Source organism: Psammomys obesus, unplaced genomic scaffold (genome assembly GCF_907164565.1).
Source record: "Psammomys obesus unplaced genomic scaffold, mPsaObe1.curated_primary_1811, whole genome shotgun sequence".
Taxonomy (NCBI): Eukaryota; Metazoa; Chordata; class Mammalia; order Rodentia; family Muridae; genus Psammomys; species Psammomys obesus.
In genome coordinates this window covers 574769-594668 of record NW_026596155.1, presented here as the reverse complement: position 1 = coordinate 594668, position 19900 = coordinate 574769, and the positions used below count along the sequence as shown (strand labels likewise).

General features: G+C 46.6%; 1 protein-coding gene across 5 annotated transcripts; it reads left to right on the top strand.

Annotated features, from left to right (window-relative positions):
• Positions 1 to 649: 649 nt before the first annotated feature.
• On the top strand, positions 650 to 19581 carry Nudt9 (nudix hydrolase 9). Of its 5 annotated transcripts, none has more exons than XM_055594546.1 (8): positions 650 to 731; positions 4788 to 5027; positions 9594 to 9689; positions 10799 to 10885; positions 11904 to 12015; positions 13708 to 13854; positions 15356 to 15440; positions 19153 to 19581. In XM_055594546.1, exons 2-8 carry the CDS (start codon positions 4831 to 4833, stop codon positions 19329 to 19331), a joined length of 903 nt encoding a protein of 300 aa, XP_055450521.1. In that variant the 5' UTR covers positions 650 to 731; positions 4788 to 4830; the 3' UTR covers positions 19332 to 19581. The 5 variants fall into 5 exon arrangements, with proteins under 5 accessions (XP_055450521.1, XP_055450519.1, XP_055450518.1 ...); XM_055594544.1 differs by lacking the exon at positions 650 to 731 and adding an exon at positions 772 to 829; XM_055594543.1 differs by lacking the exon at positions 650 to 731 and adding an exon at positions 1478 to 1746.
• The last annotated feature ends 319 nt before the right edge of the window (positions 19582 to 19900 follow it).

Below are 19900 nucleotides of genomic sequence, written 5' to 3'. Positions count from 1 at the left end.
ATATTTCACTTACATATATAAGGTCTCAATTTAGGATTTTCTTTGTTCTATTGCTATAGAAATTTAATGAAATTGTTACCGCCAAGGAACATGCTATTTGGGGCAATCTACACCCGTGTTCCTGGGGCCAGAGGCATTGTTATTTCACTCCAGAAGAAATTTAGACCCTTTGCAGTGAGAACTATGTTTTTTCATGCCAACAATACTTTAAGAGAAACGCTATCTAAATGAGCTGTCAAAGATAAATACTGCCTGGGCTACGGAGATAGCTCATTTAGCAGTTAAGAGCTCTGGCTGCTCTTCCAGAGGACCTGGGTTCAAGTCCTAGCACCTATAGGTGGCTCACAGCTGCCTGTGACTCCAATCCCAAGGAATCCAAAGTTGTCTTCTGGTCTAAGTGGGCACTACGCACCTGGGGTGTGCAGACATTCAGGCGAAACCACTACTCATATAAAAGTAAATAAATCTTAAAATAGGATAAGCCTGTATGAGGATACTAGTTAAAGCCACAGGAAAGAGTTCATCGACTCCTGCTGCCGTAAGAACTGGACTCTATTTTCATGAAGCAAAAGGGTGGAGTTGTTTGAGGGCTGAACTACAGTGTGGAATGATCTAAAGTGTTGGTGTGTACTGACGGCTGTCACCGGGACTCTTGGGTTCTTAATTGTTACTTGTTCAGAGGAGAAATAAACATCTCTCTTACAAAACACCAGGCGGCGGAGCAAGCTGAGGTAAGACCTGGGAGGGACTGGAGCCCAAGGTGAGTTACCTCCCCGAATGCTCACACTTCAGAGAGCTGTCCATCACATCTCCAGGACGCTGCGAGTGGGTAGGTGTACCTCCCAAAGCGCAGGGAAAGGGGATATGATTATAGTCTTTACTTTGCTTCAGGGCTCTAATCATTTGTGACTAGGTTAGGGGTGGAGGGGAAAAAAAAAAAAGAATTTCTCATACTTTGAGTTTTCCCAAATGTGCATTTTGAGGGGTGCAGTACACGGAGCCAACGCCCTAGACGGCTGTAATCCGCGTCACAGCAAAGTCGGGTCTCATTCTTGCCCATCCCAAGGGTCCTGCAGTTTTCGGGATACGGCTAGTATTTGACTGATCTGCCTTTAACTGACAACGCCTTACGGTGTGTTTCTAAAGTGCAGAGGCCGAAGTTGATGATATACTTAAAAAATCGGGCTCATTAACAAGTGAGCGAACGAAAGCCAGAAGGCAAACTGCTTTGCACAACTGGTTTTACCACTTTCGGCCCGGGCTAACTTTTGCCCTTCGTTCAAGGCTTAGCTGATTACCCGGACTGCGAGCGGATTTCACAGCTCGGGGTTCAAGAGGGACACTGAGGCCAGCTGTCCTTCTGGACAAGAGGCTTATCGGAGCTAACAGCCCTACGGAGGGTAGTGAGGGTCCCGCCTTAACAGTTCCAGAGGGCAGCGGGCCACGTGACTGACAGGATCACGTGACCGGCGAAAAGCTGGTTCTTGCTCACAGGCCGCCTCTGGAGCCGCTCCGTGGGAAGTTTCGAAGTTAAGCGAGTTACTCGTGGAAACCAAGCCGCCGCAGTCGCGGTAGCCGCTCACGTGACTCCGCACGGCCCTCCTCGCCTGGAAGCACGTGGCCCCGCACAGCACATCACACCCGGGTCCCTTCCGCCTCAGCCTCAGTGTCCCCGGTCTCCGCGCCCAGCCGCTCGCCCCCTATCGCTCCGGGGCGCCTGCGCAGACGGGGGACGCCGGCGGACAGGTTGGTTTGCGGCACCGCCGTAAAGCGCCGTCGTGCGCCGGGCACGTCGCGGGGCCGCGGGCGCCGCCGGGTCCTAGTGCCCGCCGGTGCCGGGAGCGGGGCTCGCGGCGGGGCTCGAGGCGAGGCCCCGAGCCAGGCGCCGATGGCCGGCCGCTTCCTGGGGCAGGCGGTAGCCACCGTGTCGCTGTCCGTGGCCTTCGCGGCCCTCGCTGTCCGGTCGTCAGGCTGCCGCGGCATCCCCGCGCCCAGGTACCCCGTTTGCTGGGCGGGCTGCAGCTCGCAGAGCTCGCGTGGACCCGCGGTCCCCACCTTCCTTTCCCGAAGGTTCTGATGGAGGCTGGGGCTGCGTCCCGGATCTGGGGGAACGGAGAGCGGGGACGCTTCCCGATCCCCGGCCTCTAAGTCTGCCCTCCTAGATAAGCCGCGACGTTAACTCGGGGCGCCGGGGAGTTGAAGGAGCGTTTGGTGTGCCGCCCCGTGATGGGGGTGGTCCCGAACCCAGGGAGTGAAGCGTCTGTACCGTTAGTCCGAGTGGCAGACTGTGCTCTCTGAGCGCAGGGAGGCGTTGACTAGTGGCTTCTGGTTGCTTAGACAGACTGGCAAGTGAAGTGTGCGCGCAGGTGCCACGAGACTGGGAACTTCGCTCTTTCCCTTCGTTCTCTGCTGGGCAAGGTGGCCGCGACTTGATTTCCTAGTGACTTGGGAACTTTGTTAGCCTGCTTCGGTCAAGTGACTGCAGCAGCGGCGCTGCCCCTTCCTCCTTAAAGCACGTACAACCCGCGCCTCAAACGACTGTATCCGGGAGGCAGACTCACCAAGCTTCAGTTCCGAAGAGGAGCCAGGTTAATGACACCTTTTGAAAATGGAATTACTGATATTACAGGTACAAGCTCACAGCTTGAAAATAGAATTTCTTCTGCTGAGGTTGATAGGCCCCCCATGTCTTCCTGACAGTGCTTAAAACCCCTCAATCGGAGTGTCCCCCAGGCTGGGGATTAACTTCCTTTTATACCTCCTTCTTCAGTGGGGTTTCCAGCCCTGTGGAAGTCACTAATGGCATTCTCTGTTGGTTTTTACCACAACAGTGCCAAGCTACTTGGTGCTTATTCGTTATTTTAGTAAGACGGGGAAGGACATAAGTGTTTCCAGAATTCTCTAAGAATAAATGAGTAAAAGTATATTAAAAACAATTTTTGTAGCTCGTAACAATTAAGGGAAATCCAGGAAATAGTCTTGTAACTAGTGTTTGTGATTTACCTAGTAGTGAAAACTGTAGAAAGTCTGGTTTCTGTTTCCCAGCGGGTTCTGTCGGTGAGTTAAGTTTCTAGAGATGATTGTATGCTTTGTTTATGTGCTCACATGTCACACGTGTGACCTAAAAGTGAGGCAGAGGTGAATCAGCTTTCATAGAGCTTAGTGCCTGGGTCTGGGTTCTGGTTCTGCTGTGAGTGTGTGGCCTGGGCTAGCCTATTAGCTTCCGTAGTCTTTCACCGACTCACTTCCAAGTCGAGGATGCTGAGGCACAGATGTGTGAGCAGTGTGCCAGGGCTTAAGAGCAGCTTGCAAGTGCTCATTTAGCTCTGAAAAATTACAACAGTCAAGATTTTCTTCAGTTCGAAGCAACATGCAGCTCCTGGATTTCTTCCTTTTTTCCAACTTTTTTTGCCAGTCTTAGGAACTGGTCTTTGCTCTGTAAGATGCATTTTATTAGTGTCCTAATTCTCATCTGTTATGCCAATTGTATTTCCAGCACAGTTCTGTAGTGAAGTATCAACAATTTAGGCTCTGTGTGTGTACATAATAAGTGTTCTTGTTCCAGCAGCCAGCACAGTCTCACTTTGGAGGGCTGGTGTAGATGGATTAGCTCTTCTCTGCGGGCAAGGTGCTCAGTTTGACTTTATTTTGCTATTTATTTTAAAAATATTTATGCATTTTGTGTGTGTGTGTGTGTGTGTGTTTGTGTGTGTATGCATGTGTGTGCAATTGTGTGTGTCTGAGCATCTGTGTGGAGCCCGGAAGATAATGGTGTCTTATCACTCATTGTTTGCCTACTGTTTTGAGGAAGATTCTTTCCCTGAACCTGGGGCTTGTGTTTTTCTGGCGGGACTGAGTCCTTCTGTCTCAACCCTCCCTCCCCCTCAGCTGGGGTCACTGGTGTGTGTGGGATGCCTGGCTTAATTATACAAGTACTGGAATCTGAACTCCGGTTCTCAGTGATTGGCAGTGGCTGTTCCTCCTCAGCCCCACTGTTCTCCTCAAGGAATTAAGTCTACCTAGAAAAGTAATCAGGCAGGTGTGTAAGTCTCCTCTTAAAGGCCAGATAGCATGTGGGTACAGTTCTTGCTTAGTCTTTCCTAAATCAGGGAGCAGAGAACCCCAGACCACTTAAAGAGTTTTGGCACTTGATTGGGATAGAGTAGAATAATAGATATTTTCTCTTGCCCTATTCCCATCCAAGAAACTTCTCTCTCATTTTAAAATAAAGAACAGGGCCTTGTTAACTTTTGCTTTAAAAAAACATATATCTGTTTCACACATATGTTTTTGCATATAAGATTGAATGAGCAAGGCCACCTCATAAACAAATAAAAGCGGCACGTTTTCGTTACTTTCCTATTTAATGACATGCTTGCGTTAGCTGCCTCAGATCTGGAAATCCAAGCTGTAGCCTCTCTGAAAAATAAAGATCTTCCTTGCTCATTCAGTCTGACACACAAAAACATTTGTTTTGTGTGGATGCTTGTGTGTGGTTGTGGATACACATGTGCAAGGGTGCAGGCGACTCAGAGGTCAGAGGCTGTGGACGCCCCGGAGCTGGAGTTATAGGCGGTGGTGAGCTGTCTGGCTTAGGTGTTGGGAATCAAATTGTGTGCTCTGCATGAGCAACACACACGTGACTGTTGAGTCATCAATCTCTTCAGCCCTAATTTTCTGACTTTTAAAAGTTTTTGAAATTGAAAAGTCTTTCGAGCTCTTTGAACTAGGTTCTTTAATTCATGCGCCTTCGGAATGTATAAGTTGTTTTTCTTTTTTCTCCTCAGAAACTCCTTTCCGTCCTGTGGGGTTCACCTTAACGCAGCCATCATGTCTGGCTCCAATGGTGCCAAAGAGAATTCGCACAACAAGGCCCGGACGTCTCCTTACCCAGGCTCAAAAGTTGAGCGGAGTCAGGTTCCGAATGAGAAGGTGGGCTGGCTTGTGGAGTGGCAAGACTACAACCCGGTGGAGTACACCGCGGTCTCTGTCCTGGCGGGGCCCCAGTGGGCGGACCCTCAGATCAGGTGAGCGGATGGGGTGCTGGCGGGGTCTGAGACTCAGAAGGTCAGGAGTTTTAGGCTCCCTTTGACACTTGAGAAGCCATTTTAATCTATGCTGGGCATTGTTACATGTCAGTTTCTATGTTGGCTTGAATTTACCTGAACCAAACAATCTGTGCTTGTTTATTCTTTCTTAAGTTTTGTCAGGATCCCGCTTAAGAGGCAAATCTATTTTGGTTTGAAATCGCTGCTGTTTGTTTCAGAATAATGACAGCTGGTGGTACCTGTTTTTGCATGTTCTAGTCGGTTAACAGTTGTACTCCTCTGTTGTTTCTTGCACAGCTAGTCTGGTGTTTGAGCTTGTGAAAACATTGTCAGATTTTTTTTTCCAGATTACCAAAACCCAATGAGGAGCATGAAAAGATAGGAATGTTGTTTTACAAAAAGTGAAAATCCCAAACACTCCCATTTTACCAATAAGGATTCAGGAGCCAGACACTTTGGTGAAAACCTGCTAGCTCAGAGAGGCAGAGAAAGCACCCAGCTGACTTTCCTTCTCAGCTCACATCCAAATGGAAAAAACCCAGAAGGCTCACCAACTCAGCTGACAGCCCAGGAGGAAAAGGCCAAAAAAAAAAAAAAAAAAAAAAATCCAGGGCAGAAAGCTTGCTAGCTCCAGGCCCCAAAAGCCAGGGAGCTGAGGAGCTGAAGCCTAAGCTAAAGCCAGAGAGAGCTTAAGTAAAAGCCCTTTCTTTTTCTCCACACTGCCTTAAATACCCCTCAACTCAAAGTCCCTCCTACTCTTTAATCCTTGTCAGCTGGTTTCTTGCTCCGTCTCTTGACCTAGTGTTAACTTTATTAAATCCTGTGCACAGAATGCTCTTGGATTAAAGGTGTGTGCTAGGGCTCAACCACACCAAACAAGAAACAGGGTTTTACAGTTCACAATTTTGGGGTTCACAATGGGATCAAACATCCTGCAATATAGGAGAAAGAGAGAAAGATAGGCAGGAGGGAGGAGAGGCAAAGTGCTTTGATTATGTTCCTGGAAGTGATGGATTGGTTCATATTTTATGCTTATATTCCCCTTTATCCTCTTTCCAGCTTTGCCAAGCTATAATATACAAAAATTGTATGTATTTAAGATGTGCAGCTCAGTGGTCTAATCCATGAGTATGCTGTGAAGTGAGGAAGTTAACACAGCCTTCACTGTCTTATGTAGGTTAGTCTTAGGCGTAGGCTTAGGGTTAGGCTTAGGCTTAGGCTTAGGGTTAGGTTTAGGCTTAGGCTTAGTCTTAGGCTTAGGGTTTCCTGCAGTGAGAACATCTGAGGTCTGTCTTCAGCAGGTTTCAGGTATACAGCACAGTGTTAGCTATGGCCACTGAACTGGACAGATCTCTGGAACGAATCCTACATCACCAAAACTGCCTGTCTTTTCAGTGACATTGTCCCGTTTTGCCTAGTGATAAATATACTATTGTAGCGTTCAGTAGTTAAGAGCACTTGTTGCTCTTACGGAGGACCTGGATTTGGCTCCCAGCACTCACACGGTGATTATGAGCGGTTATTCATAACTCCAGTTTCAGAGTGTCTGACCCCTCTTCTGATCCCCATGGGCACCAGGCACCCACATGGCACACATGTAATTAATGTAGGCAAAGCACTCATACACATAACATAAAGTCAACCTAAAAATTATTTTTTAAAAGTTATTATTTATTTGAGTTATTTTAATTATTTTATATTACTTTTTTTTGGTGCTGGGCATTGCTAAGCATATAAGTGTTCTGCCACTAAGGTACATTGTCAGCCTAAGTTTATGCTTTAATTTGTGTATAAAAACATAAGAGTGCACATTCTGATGTTTGGTGCACATATACATTTGAATCAGCTTAAATACAGCTGTTGCAGAAAATAGAGGGGCTAGTGATGTTTACTCTTAACCACTGATGATTTTCATGGCAGTTATTAGTAACCCGCTACCATAGCAACAAAAGACCTAGACTCCTGATAGAATCTTAAATAAGCCTTGTTTCACCTGGGGCTGGACAGGTATCACCCCTGAGCTACCCGACACCTCTCAGCCCCACACAGCTCAGACATTTGCCTTGATCATTCCTATCCGGGCTCCTTCCCATCCAACAGCTCCGTAAGTGCTTGCACGTGCTTCCCACCTGAGCCGCGCCTTTCCATGCTGGTCCAGACTATTCGGACATAATCTGTAACTTCTCTGAAGAGTGCCGTAGCCCCAGAACCTTAATCCTGGGCAAGGACACCTCAGTGCCCATTGAGCAGGCTGTGCCTACTCCTTTGTTCTGTTCCCATACTCTGGGAACCTCCATGCTGCCTCAGCCTCCTGGAGACCAAGGGCTTTAGGGTCTATAATACTGGGAGCGTGCACTGATGATGTTTTCCTTTTAATGAGTTACCTATGAGCTAGTCACTACACAACATTTTTACAAACTTTGTTTTTAGTCCTTGTAATCTGGGAAGCAGACATAGTTACAGAAAAAAACACAGAAAGACAATGACCATATGTTGGTTTGACATTTTAGGGGGGAGATGCTCAGTGGGTCCAGCTGTTCTTGCTGTGAGTGCATTTGGGCCCCAGCACTGATGTAAGAAGCCAGGAGGGTGGTATTGGCTTGCCCAGTGCTGGGGAGGGAGGTGTGGGGCCTGGAGCTTGGCCAGCAGCCTGGCATGTCTGTCCAGTTCCAGGCCAGTGAGAGGCCTAGTTGAGAAAGAGTGAGTGAGAATTGACTCCACTCTCCACACGCACACACACACACGCACACTCCTTCTCCCCCCAGCACTTCTAACAACAAAGGTCAAACTAGTTGGTTGATGTGGGTTTCGGGAGAGTGCTGACTGCGGGCCAGGAAGCTTGAGTTGGGGACTGCACACCCAGCAGCTCCCGCAGGCAGCTCTGTGTGGAGAGCAGGTTCCGCTGTGTTATATCACAGCGGGGTTACTGTTCACGGTGCGTTAGTGCATATTTTATAAAGAGCTGGACAGCACGTAGGCGGCAGATGCAGGCACATCTCTGTGAGTTCAAGGCTGGCCTGCTCTACAGAGTGAGACCAGGATAGCCATGCTACAAAGAGAAATCCTGTCTTGGGGAAAAAAAGAAACCAGGGCTAGAAAAAAGAATTTCAAAAGTTGCCCATGTAAAGAGGTGGCAGATGTGTGAGAAGGCGTGAATGCTAATGACTGACTTCATCATCACAGTTTCGACTGTCAGATGGCCACTCTGTACCCATAGTGTGTCCAGTGACTGTGTCAGTCAGGAAGACAGAAAAGGGAGCCCCTGTTTGCTGATGGCTGTGGTGTGTAACTTGTACTTTAACTCACCTGACGCCCAAGTTTGTCCTCTGAACTCTGAACTCTTTGCTGAAGTGCTATCACACAGTCTGGGAGGCACAGAGCCCCAAGCATCCCTCATGCAGAACCCAGCAAGCAGTGTGCATCATGTGAACAGATGTGCATGTGGGGGCAGTGTGCAGGAAGAGAACGAGGAAGGCTGAAGAGTTAGGGGTTTGAGGAAAGACCGTGTGCAGGTGGTGGACAGGAGTTACAGAAGATGATAAAAAGCTGGGTTTTTCTAGTTCTAATTCTCATAGATTTTTTTTTTTTTTTTTTTTTTTTGTGGTGGATAAAGTGCAAAAGAATGTGTTTGGTACAGAAAGTGTAATGTACAACCTCAGTGTCTGGATGTCTGTTCTGACTGTTTAGAAGTTCATTGTGTTGTGTGAGCTTTGGGTCTGGCTCTGGTTTTGCTCTTGTTTTAATTTATTTGCATGTTTTTTTGTTTGCTTTTTGTTTTTTTGAGACAGGGTTTCTCTCTGTAGTCCTGGCTGTCCTGGCACTCACTCTGTGACCAGGATGGCCTTGAACTCAGAGATCCGCCTGCCTCTGCTTTTCAGGTGTGCCACCAGAGCTGGCCTATTTGCAAATTCTAAACTACTGTTTAACAAAGTGCTTCCGCTGAGGGGAGGCATGAATACGGCGCACACTCCCCAAAGGGCGCAGGTGAGGCCCAGTAAGCATGTGTGGCTCAGGTCGGCTCTCCGGCATGTCTGCACGACTATGTCTTTTTTAAATATGTGTCATGTTTATTGTATAGTTGCTGGGATGAAACCATCCTTTATCAGCTTTGATAAGGTCAGTATTTTTGACAGTATGAACCAATATACATTAAAGTAAAGCAATTAACGTTATTTGAAACAGTAGAGAGATCTAGTGTTCAGTAGGAATCTTGGTTTGGGTTCTCTTGGGAGGCAGCGGTTGCTAGTGTGCCCACAGACGGTCTGTGTTGCTGGTCTAATGCAGACGTTTTGTGCATGTGGGAGGGCTCCCTTCTTTCTTTTAAGAGGCGCAATAAGGCTCATTGTACTACATTCTTTTCTGCTTTGACTAAAGGGGGTCTTTGCCCCAAGAGCCTGTTTTCATGAATGAGATGATTGTAAATCAGAGCTCACTCTTAAGATGTTCACTGCTTCAAACACACTGTTCATGATGAATAATGGTTAGATCGTTAAGTTGCAGGGATATTTCGTCATTATTTTGTTTGCATTGTCATTCTCGTTGCAGTGAAAGCAACTTTTCTCCCAAATTTAATGAAAAGGACGGGCATGTTGAGAGGAAGAGTCAGAACGGCCTGTATGAGATTGAAAATGGAAGACCCAGGTAGGTGCTGGGATTAAGGAAGGGGTGGTTGGCATTCTCAGTATAATTGTCAGTGCCAGACGTGGTGTGGAATTTAAGTATGTGCAGTAACTAAATTTCCACAGAACTCTGTGTGTATGTGTCCATATATTTCTAGTTCCATTTAATAGAGATTTGGAAAGAATTTACATACAACTAGTAAGTGCTAGAGACAGGATTTAAATGTATTGTTTCATAATTGTAACTTGAAGGTTGGAATAATTGAATAAATTATAAAAGTTTATGTTTTCAATGGTTATTTATTAAATGAGCTAATGGCTTAAAATAAGAATTTATCCAAATACGTAAGACATAGAAGACTAAAAACAAAGCTTTGCCGGGGGTAAGCTGTGCTCCAAGGCTGACCACCTCGTGCTCACGTGGTGGAAGGAGAGATTGACGGCTGTGGGTTGTGTCCTGATCTCTACCTGCATGCACGTGCGCTCACACACGCTCGAGTGCACATATACGCGCACACACACTGAATAAGATGTAATTCAAAGAACAAGTAAAACCCAGTAACGTTTTCTTCAAGGCTCTTTTTGCTCATCTCCTGTTCCTGTCCTGTGACTTTAAAAGGTATTGTCAGTTGGCCAGGTGACTTTTTAAAAAAATGCCTGTGAATTTGGTACAAAACAATGTAAGAAGTCATTCTGCTTCAACAGCAGTACAGGCATGGGGCGTGAGTGTGGGTGCGCTCCGCCGACAGTTTCTTCTGTTGTAAATTAGATTCAGAAGTGATTTGGGGGCTGGGAAGGTGGCTTTGTGGGTAAAGCTCTTGTGCAGGTTAAAGACAGGAACTTGTACCTCCAGAGCCCACATGAGAGCCGGGCCTAAGAGAGAAGCAGAGACAGGGTATACTGGAGTAAGTGGGGCTACCTGAGACTGGCTGGCTGGCCTCCCTCAATAAACTGGAGGGCTGTTGATGAAGACCCCCTCAGGCCAGATGTCAGCCATGTGCCTGCACACATGCGTACCCACCTGTACATCCAGATGTGTGGACATGTGTGTTGTAGCCAGCCAGATTTTAAAAATGACCACATCCAGTTGATTTCATGCTATAGGTGGTCTTTTATTTTCTTCTTCCCTAGAAATCCGGCAGGGAGGACAGGACTGGTTGGCCGGGGTCTTTTGGGGAGATGGGGCCCAAACCATGCTGCAGACCCCATCATAACCAGGTAAAAACTGAGATGTTTCAGTAGCGAAGAGAACTCACCCTGTTTTTAAGTGATCAGAGAAATACAAACGTTAGTGTGTGTTGGTGTGTAGTATTGAACATACAAAGCTGTGGGTTCAGCTAGGTATTGTGGCTTATGCCTGTAATCTCCACACTTGGGAGGTTGAGACAGGAGGATTTTCTGTGAACATGAGGCCTGTCTCAAACCTCAGAATCAATCAGTGGGGAAGTTAATCCAGCTGTGGTTTATATTGAGGGTGGAATCGGGGCATCATCTGCCAGGCACATGCAGCTTTCTGCTGCAAGCTGTATACTGTGCCCGTGATTATGACCAGCACAGCGGGACACCCTTAACTTAAAACATGAGGGTTTTTCTTGTTTGGTTTGGTTTTTTGAAACTTGAGAGCCTGTTTCTCAAGTATGAACTTTATAAATGACAAAGTCATGTTGTAGTGTCAAAAGTTTGGACACACCTGGCAGATATTTCTTGAACGTGTCTTTTTGTTTGTTTGTTTTTTCTGCACCGAGTGGGTATGTTAGAGGATGTAAAAAACTTTAAGGATTAAGGTTTGGTCAGTGAAGAGCTGTGGCTTCCTCTGCAAGGCTGGAAATAGGAAACAAAACCCACAGAATACGATCAAGTACACTCTCGCATTGCTCAGCACGGCTGACGTCCTGAACTTCCTCCTGTGTGCCCGTCACACAGCGTGCTCAGAGAAGCTTGGATGATGCAGGCCGGTCAGTCAGTGCCGCCTGCTGATGCAAGAGACTTAGCAAACATAGGACTGTGAGGCAGCTGGAGGAACAGGCGTGATGTTCTCAGAGGAGAGGGGGCGGTGGAGAGGGGCTGAAGGTGGAGCTGGGGGAGATCGGGTTGTAGAGTGATAAAAACACTAGTGAAACACAAAACAAGTAAAAGCAGTTCTTTTAGGTAGATGAGCACTTTGTTATCGCAAAAACGTCTGTGATGTCGCATGGGTGTGAACTGGAACCTCTGCTGCTTTCTGTCCCGCTCACAGGTGGAAGAGGGATGAGCACGGGAATAAAATCACACATCCGGTTTCCGGGAAGTGCATCTTACAGTTTGTTGCAATAAAAAGGAAAGACTGTGGCGAGTGGGCAATCCCTGGGGTAAGTGTGCCCACAGGGGCTAGCGTGCCCACAGGGGTTAGTGTGCCCCGGGGGTAAGTGTGCCCACAGGGATTAGTGTGCCCACAGGGGTTAGTGTGCCCTGGGGGTAAGTGTGCCCACAGGGGTTAGTGTGCCCACAGGGGTTAGCGTGCCCACAGGGGTTAGTGTGCCCCGGGGGTTAGCGTGCCCGTGTCTGCTGCTGTCACTGCCTTCACTGTTGCTTCTTCACTGGGAGGCTCCGGTGTGTGCCAAGGTTACTCTGTCTCTACTCACTGCACTTGTCACCACCATGGGGTCTCATTGTCTCCACGTTTGGGCCGATGTAAGGCTTTTAGAAGTCAAGTACGATTCTAGCATCCTTGGAGAGGACACGAACTTTTGGCTAGCTCGAGGCTCATCTGCTTGTGTGCTCCCCACTGGTGATGGTCCAGGCTCTTGTCTTTAAAACGAAGGTGGTCATGTTTACCTCAGAGAGAAAGCCTAGGAAGACTTGGCATATGGTTGGCACATGTTAGGTAAGGTTCGTCTCAGGCCCCTACTCTACCCTCAGTTTCCTATGCCTAGGGCTCTTTATTGAATTCCTTTACAATTTTTAAACATAATGAAAAGATAGCACTGTTACAGACTTTTCCTTGTAGTTCCGTGTCAGCATCAGGAAGAGCGCCATGGAGGTAGTGAAGTGACCTGTAAAATATGTGCTGTGTATGGTGGAGGTATTGTCTTTGTGCCTCTTGTGAGATGGAGGGATGTGATGTGAAGGGGAGACTTTACAGCTACCCTGCTGTAGAGGGTAAAGTGGAATGGAGTTAAGGACTCCAGCTGACTCGGACCCAGGCTTAGGCTGGTTACTATGTGCCAACTCACCCTGCTTCTCGGATGCTGCGTGCAGTTACACAAGAGCAATTTCCTCATTTCTATTGTCATCTGAAATTCTGGTCAAGGAAGCAGCTATTGTCATTGACAGACTTTGAGGGCTGTTGACCTCGTACCTTCGTACCTTCGCCAGTTAATATTGTAGACATTGAGGTGTGACAGAGCAACATTCCAGTAAAGCAGGCAGAGATGTCATAGATGAGTAAGTTAGATGTATTTTGTGTTAGTGGATGATAAAAGAAAACCGGAAGCAGGACAGGGAGTAAAAAGTGACTGGTGGTTTGCAATCTTAGCTACAGCTAGATTGATAGGCCTTTGGGGGATGCTGATGTTGAGAAGGGAGGGAGGGAGTGCTTTCTAATGATGTTGTTCAGGGAGGGAAGGAGTTTCTGTGGAGAAACTGGAGGGTTCTGGGAGAAGCACTTGGACGAGCTAATGGCAGGTGCAGCAGCACCCAGAAGGGCGTATTTGTTCATGGGGCGTTCTGCAAACACTGAAGAAGCTGTGCTGGAATGAACTAACTGATGTGGGAAGAGTCACTGTGCTGTTTTCTGGCCTCCAGGCCTCGTAGCTTGAGTTGGGAAAGTCTCAAGAAGTGACTTTGCCTGGCCCAGTCTGCCACAGCCTAACCCTGGCCCAGTTGCTGTGGCTGGTATATGCCAGCCTTTCTTGGCTGCTTCTGCTGGAAACAAAGGGTGTAAGAGGTGCTGTTCCCTGAGGGTGCAGATAGCTTTTATGGGCAAATACAGAACTACACGTTTATTGTATGAGTGTGTACTGAGTGTGCCAACATTTACCCCTGCTTACACATGACTGTAGGGCATGGTGGACCCTGGAGAGAAGATCAGTGCCACGCTGAAAAGGGAGTTTGGAGAAGAAGCCCTCAACTCCTTACAGAAGTCCAGCGCGGAGAAGAGGGAGATTGAGGAGAAGCTGCACGCACTCTTCAGCCAGGAGCATCTTGTGGTGAGGAGGTCCCTGGGGCTCCGGCCTGGAAGGCTGTGACACATTTCTTACACGCTGAGAATCCATTAGACAGAACTCTTTGTTGACGTACATTCAGCGTGCTGTGACAGGCCCTTCACATTTTAGATTTGTTATGCAAAGTTTTTTGTTTTGTTTTGTTTGTTTTGATTGCTAACCATTTAAGGTTTATGTCTATATTGTCTCTAGACTTTGTGTTAGTGAAAGAAAATACCACAGAAAGCATGGGGCATCAACAATGTTTGACTGTCGTTTGGATTGCTTTGTTTTTGTTTCAGAATTGGCTCTCTTAAATTTGTTTTTTTTTTTTTTTTTTAAATAATTAATTAATTATATAGTATTCTGCCTGCATGTCAGAAGAGGGTACTGGATCTCACTATAGATGGTTGTGAGCCACCATGTGGTTGCTGGGAATTCATCTCAGGACCTTTGGATGTACAGCCAGTGCTCTTAACCTCTGCTCCAGCCCTTAAATTTGTTTTTCTTTTAAAGGGATGTAAGACACACTGCTCAGATTGGTTAAATATTTGCTGTGTAACCTGGGACATCCTCAAATGTCTCTGTGTGTGTGTGAATGTGCACATGTGTGGGCGTGTTAGGTGTGCATGTGTGTGCATGTGTGTGTAGGAGGAAGAACATTTCTTGAGGTGTTGTTGATCAGGTACGCTTTCCTGCGCTCTTTGGGACAGAGGTTCACTGGTTAGGTCTGGTTGACAGGTCAGCAAGCTGCAGGGATCCGCAGGTCTCCCTGTGTTTGCCCAGCATTTTCCTTACTGACTAAGCTCTCCAGCCCCCTGCTGGCTCTCCTAATTTCCTCCTCTGTCCTCCTTCCTCCTCAGGAGACGTGTGTTTTTGTTTCTGCTGTCAGCATGGTCTTACATTTGTGTTGGATGACTAGATTTCTTCTGGCATTAATAAGCTTTAGATTTCAACTTCTAGATTTGTCTATGTATTTTTTAGGTTTATCAAGAATAATAAGCCTTTCAATGTATGAAGTTGTAAACACAGTGATTACTGAAATAGAAAAATGCTTCTAACATGGAACCTTTCTAGAAGTATGTTGACTCTAGAAGTAGGTTGACTATTCTCAAGTGTTCCCTTGGTGCTGTTGAACTTGGGACTGCAGCACACGAGGCATGTTCCCCTGAGCTATGTCCCCCCGCTCCTCTCAGTCTGTGCCACTGAGCATTTTGTGAATCATAAAGCTGCCTCAAACGAGACTATTGTCCCCTGAGACAATGAAGCTATGTTAACAAGTCTGTGAAGCTATGTTAAGGTTCTATGCTATTTACACTTCTTTGTAAGCATTTCTTGGAGGGTAAAAAGACATAATCTGACATAAAATCTTCACCATTTTCAAATGTCCAGTTGAGTAGTGTTAGGTGAGCAGCAGCGTTCTTAACATGACCCAGGGAAGGAAGGCCGCCCCTCTGCTCCCCCACACTCACCCTAGACTACCGTTCTCTTCCGCCTTTGCAAACAGATATACAAGGGCTATGTTGATGATCCGAGGAACACTGACAACGCGTGGATGGAGACGGAAGCTGTCAACTACCACGATGAAACAGGTGATTTTGTTCTTCCCTATGTTGCGCTGACTAGAACTGCAGGACCGGCTGAAGCCGAGCTGTCTAGTAGGGTCTCCTCAGGTCCAGAGTAGAGTCTTTTCAACCAACTAACTGAGTTTAGGTTCGTGCGTCTCTGCAAGTCAAGTTGCTTGTATTTAAAGAATGCTGAGAACAAAGCCTTCGAAGTTTATCTGGAGTGACTAAAATATCTTTAATCCATTGATGACGTATGAAGCCCAGATTTATAGGCTAAAATAATACAGTTTAAACCCAGCAATTATTTAATACGAATATTAAACCATGAGTAACTCTGTGTAAATGAAAGCAAAAGCAGGTGAGCATTTGGTGGGGCAGCTTGGTGATTAGGTAAGAAATGGTGTTGACATTTGTGCCGTCGACTGATGATCCTGGCGCTGCAGCCTTGGGCTCGCCATGTTTGTAATAAGCAGTATGGTCGAGCACATGCTTTTCCTGATCTCCAGGTTTTAGGACTTATTGGGAGAGACAGTCTGTTAGTATAGCTGATGGAACCACTGTCTTCAGTGATTGGGATCTCCGCATCAGCTCCCCTCAGAGCGCTCTTGTGGAGCAGGGCGGTGTCCTGAGCATTTGGTGGTAGTGAACCGAGGCCATCTGGAGAACTTCCTGTGCTGGCTCTTTGCTGAACTCACAGTCTTGTGCTAGTCGCTTGTCCTGGACCAGTGCTCCTTCTCTGTGCACCCAGGGGGAGGTCTCCTTTCACTCCCCCTTTCCTGGCCTTGGGAAACTCCAACAAGTTTCCGTTCTCTCTGCAGCAGCTCCAGAGAGATGCAGAGTTCATCTCTTAGGGCAAGAACTCAGAGACATATGCAAACTGAGTTCAGAATGGGTTTCCCCAGCCTAACTGGTCATAGTTCATTATTTATCCATGAGACTGAAAACAAATGACCTTTCCTTCAAAGAGCAAAGATGGGTTATATCCCTGATAGGTTGCTGAGCTTTCTTTCTCTGTAGAAAGAAAACTCTCTGCTCATAAATTTCAAGGTGTTTGCTTTGCCTGTATGGATTGACCACAGCTAATCTAACAAAAAAACTTAAGGCAAGTAGAGCTGTGAAGACTTTGTGTCTATCTGGCAAGAGTCTGGCTGCACTGACTCCTTGATTTGGCTTCCCCAGACCTTTGGGCATCCCCAAAAGACTTTTGGGAAGACCTAAGGTGTGTCCTTCCCTCCGTCAAATCCCTTGTTGGTAAAATGATTGTACCCGAGGGCAGTGAGCGGCGTGTCTCAGACAGTTGCAGTTCTCACTGCTGAGAGAGGGGATTTTCTACCCAGGGTGTCGGTGTGTGCCATGACCCATGTTCTTTGCTGGATCTGAGGACTATTTTCTGCTCAACTTTCTTCTTGTCAGAATGAGAGAGGTGGCTGTTGAACGCCCTATCTTTAAATATTAAAGTTTTGTGTGATGTAACAAGTGAGGAATAAAAGGAAGTCTAGATGTTAGTAGTTCAGGTGTAACACGGGATGCCAGAGGACTGTCCTGAGGTAACAAACGTGTTAGTGCCACACCAGCTGTGCCCTCAGGCTGTGAACGTGTGTGGGGGCTGCCGTGGGGGCTGGCACTAGCACTGGCGCCTGCTGCCAAACACTGTCTTCTGAGGACTTTTGCTGTCTTACTTTAACGGTGATTTCTGCATAGGTAAAGTAATTGAAATTTATTTAGAGACTAGATGACATAAGGAAGAAATTAAAACCACAACCCTTAGTTAGCTTCCTTTAAACTTTGTGTAGCTTCACAAATGAAGAGATTAAGAAGTGCTCAATCTGCATTCTGTTTCATTGCTTGATATTTCACTTAAAAAGATATTCTGAGCACAGCTTGATGGCAGCCTCCACCAGCTTCAGTTACTGTTTATTTCTTTGGGTTTTTGTTTTGTTTTTTGAGATAGTCTTGCCACATAGCCCAGGCTGTCCTGAGCTCACTAGATAGCCCAGACTGGCCCTGAACTCATGGGTAGTCCCCCTGCTTTTGACTCCCAGACACTGAGATTACAGTCAGGGACTGCCGTGTTAGGCTCAGTCACCTCCGTATTTAATGACTGTGGCACTCTATGTCACTGTCCGTTCTTTAACCCGTGTCATAAAGGTGAAAAGTTTGATTCTGCCCAATTTTAAGATGAGATATGGGTGCAATGGCATGGTAGTTAAGAGCACTGGCCCCTCATCCCGAGGACCCAGGTTCAGTTCCCGGTACCCTCATGTAGCTTATGAGTGTCTGTAACTGCAATTCCAGGGGATCCAGTGGTCTCTTCTGGCCTCGTCCAACACCTGGCACACACGTGCTACACAGACATACATGCAGGCAAAACACCCATACACATAAAAATAAGTAAAAATTAAAGAATATAGCATATAATAGTGAATGTTTATATACTTGTGTAAATGCATATGTTGCCTTGAATAGTTTATTTTCTTTTTCCTTTGGATAATTTTTTTTGAGACAGGCTTATCATGTAGCCCAGGCTGGCTCTGAGCTAATGAGAATACTTTGCCTCAGTGCTCTGGGGCTCCGGGATTGCTGCTGCAAGCCATCATGCCTTGTTTACTGAAACTTTTGTTTTCAGCCATTAGGATTTTACCAGCGCTTCAAGTTTGCTAGGCAGGCACTGACCACTGAGCTCAAGTGCAGCCCTGTAAACTCCGTGTATCTCCCGTGCCTGGAACACCAGTACATAAGGCTTCCTGACAGCTTTGACTAACTGCTCCTCAGAGAGCATTCCTTTTCTAAAGCACTGGGTAAACACTGTCAGTCTGTCCTGTAGAAATAGCCATGCACATTTCCAGCAACAGTGACCTTTATAAATGTATAAATAGAATTATAGTTTCTGGTTTGCCATCCACTTATATAACTTAAAACTACAAAATGAGTTATAAATTTGCTTTTTAGGTGTTTTATATTTAACTCTGTAACCCTTCTGGAACTTAGTTTTGAAAAGGGTTTCTGTCTCTCTGTCTGTCTAAAGCGAAATAGTTCTAAAAGAGAAAAGCTTTCTTATTGATACTTTCATCTAATATTTAGTCAGTTAAAGTTCAAGCACTTGGGAATATTGTTTTTTAATTTTTTGGCCACCTAATAACAATAATGATTTGTAGCTGGTCTTTTACTGCTTTGTGGGTTCTTCTTTCTTCCACCCTTCAACCCCCAACACAAGATAAGAGAGAAAAAAGGATAAGAAGAAAAGAAGGAGATCCCTGAATAAAGTGATTGGAAATGTGGAGACACTATCGTTAGACACTTCCTGCTGATTAGGGGCGCCAAGTTCCTTGAGCTTCACCATCAGGATATCTCATGTCTCCTCTTTGTTTCTTCCTTGTGCACGAACCACGACTAACAACTCCCTATGCTTCTTGGGGCTCTAGCATTTATGTACTCTCTGAAAAGTTCCCAGAATTCCAAACGTCACACAATCGCAGAAACTATCTGCAGCTGGCAACATTTTGCCTCTGCTAGAGCACGAGGCCAATCATAGTCAGCTGCCCAGAAGTGGCCCCCTGTCTCACACCTGCGATCAAAACGAAAGCACATTCTTACAATGCTGTTTTTAAAGAACCCAGAATTCAAGAGTTGTCATTACAGTGATCTAGTCTTATTTTCAGTAAGGCTACTTGAAGGTACAGAGTTAGGTGAGAGAAGCGGAATAACGGTCCCCTCTCTGCTGTGTCTTTGGAAACAGGGGAGACCATGGACAAGCTCACCCTGGAGGCTGGGGATGACGCCGGGAAGGTCAAGTGGGTGGACATCAGCGACCAGCTCAAGCTCTATGCCAGCCACTCCCAGTTCATCAAGCTTGTGGCCGAGAAGCGGGATGCACACTGGAGTGAGGACTCTGCTGCTGGCAGCCATGGGCTGTAGCTTGTCCCTGCAAGCCAGAGGCCAGCAGCGTCCCGGAACTTACCCTCACAAAGGCCACCGGGAAGTGTTTGCACCGAGGTAAAATGACTGAATACAATGAAGAGGAACACTGACTTCTCAGCTTTCTTCTCTAAGGGATTAGAGACTGTCCGATTTTGTATGTATTTAAGCATGACTGAATCAAATTTAAATAGCTAATGTCCTTTGAAGAATTGTAGTTACAATAAAAATAAAACCCAGCTGGTGGTGACTTGTGTTTCCAGTTCTTCCTGTTAGCTTCCCCGTCTGTCTGGTGAGCGATGCCCTGCTGAACTGGACTTCTCCTGGAGGCTGCCACCTCGCCTGTGCAGTTAGTGCCAACCCGATTTCCCTTTTATCTGTTTGCTTCGTGGTCGTGTGCCTGCCGTGCCCGAGGAGGCCAGAAGAGGGCATCACATCTCCCGGAACCAGATTTTCAGTTGTGAGCTGCCCTGTAGATCCTGGGAATCAAACCCCTGTCCTGGAAGAGCAGCCAGTGCTCTGAACTGCTCAGCCATCTCTCCAGGCCAAGTTACCAATTTTACAATGGA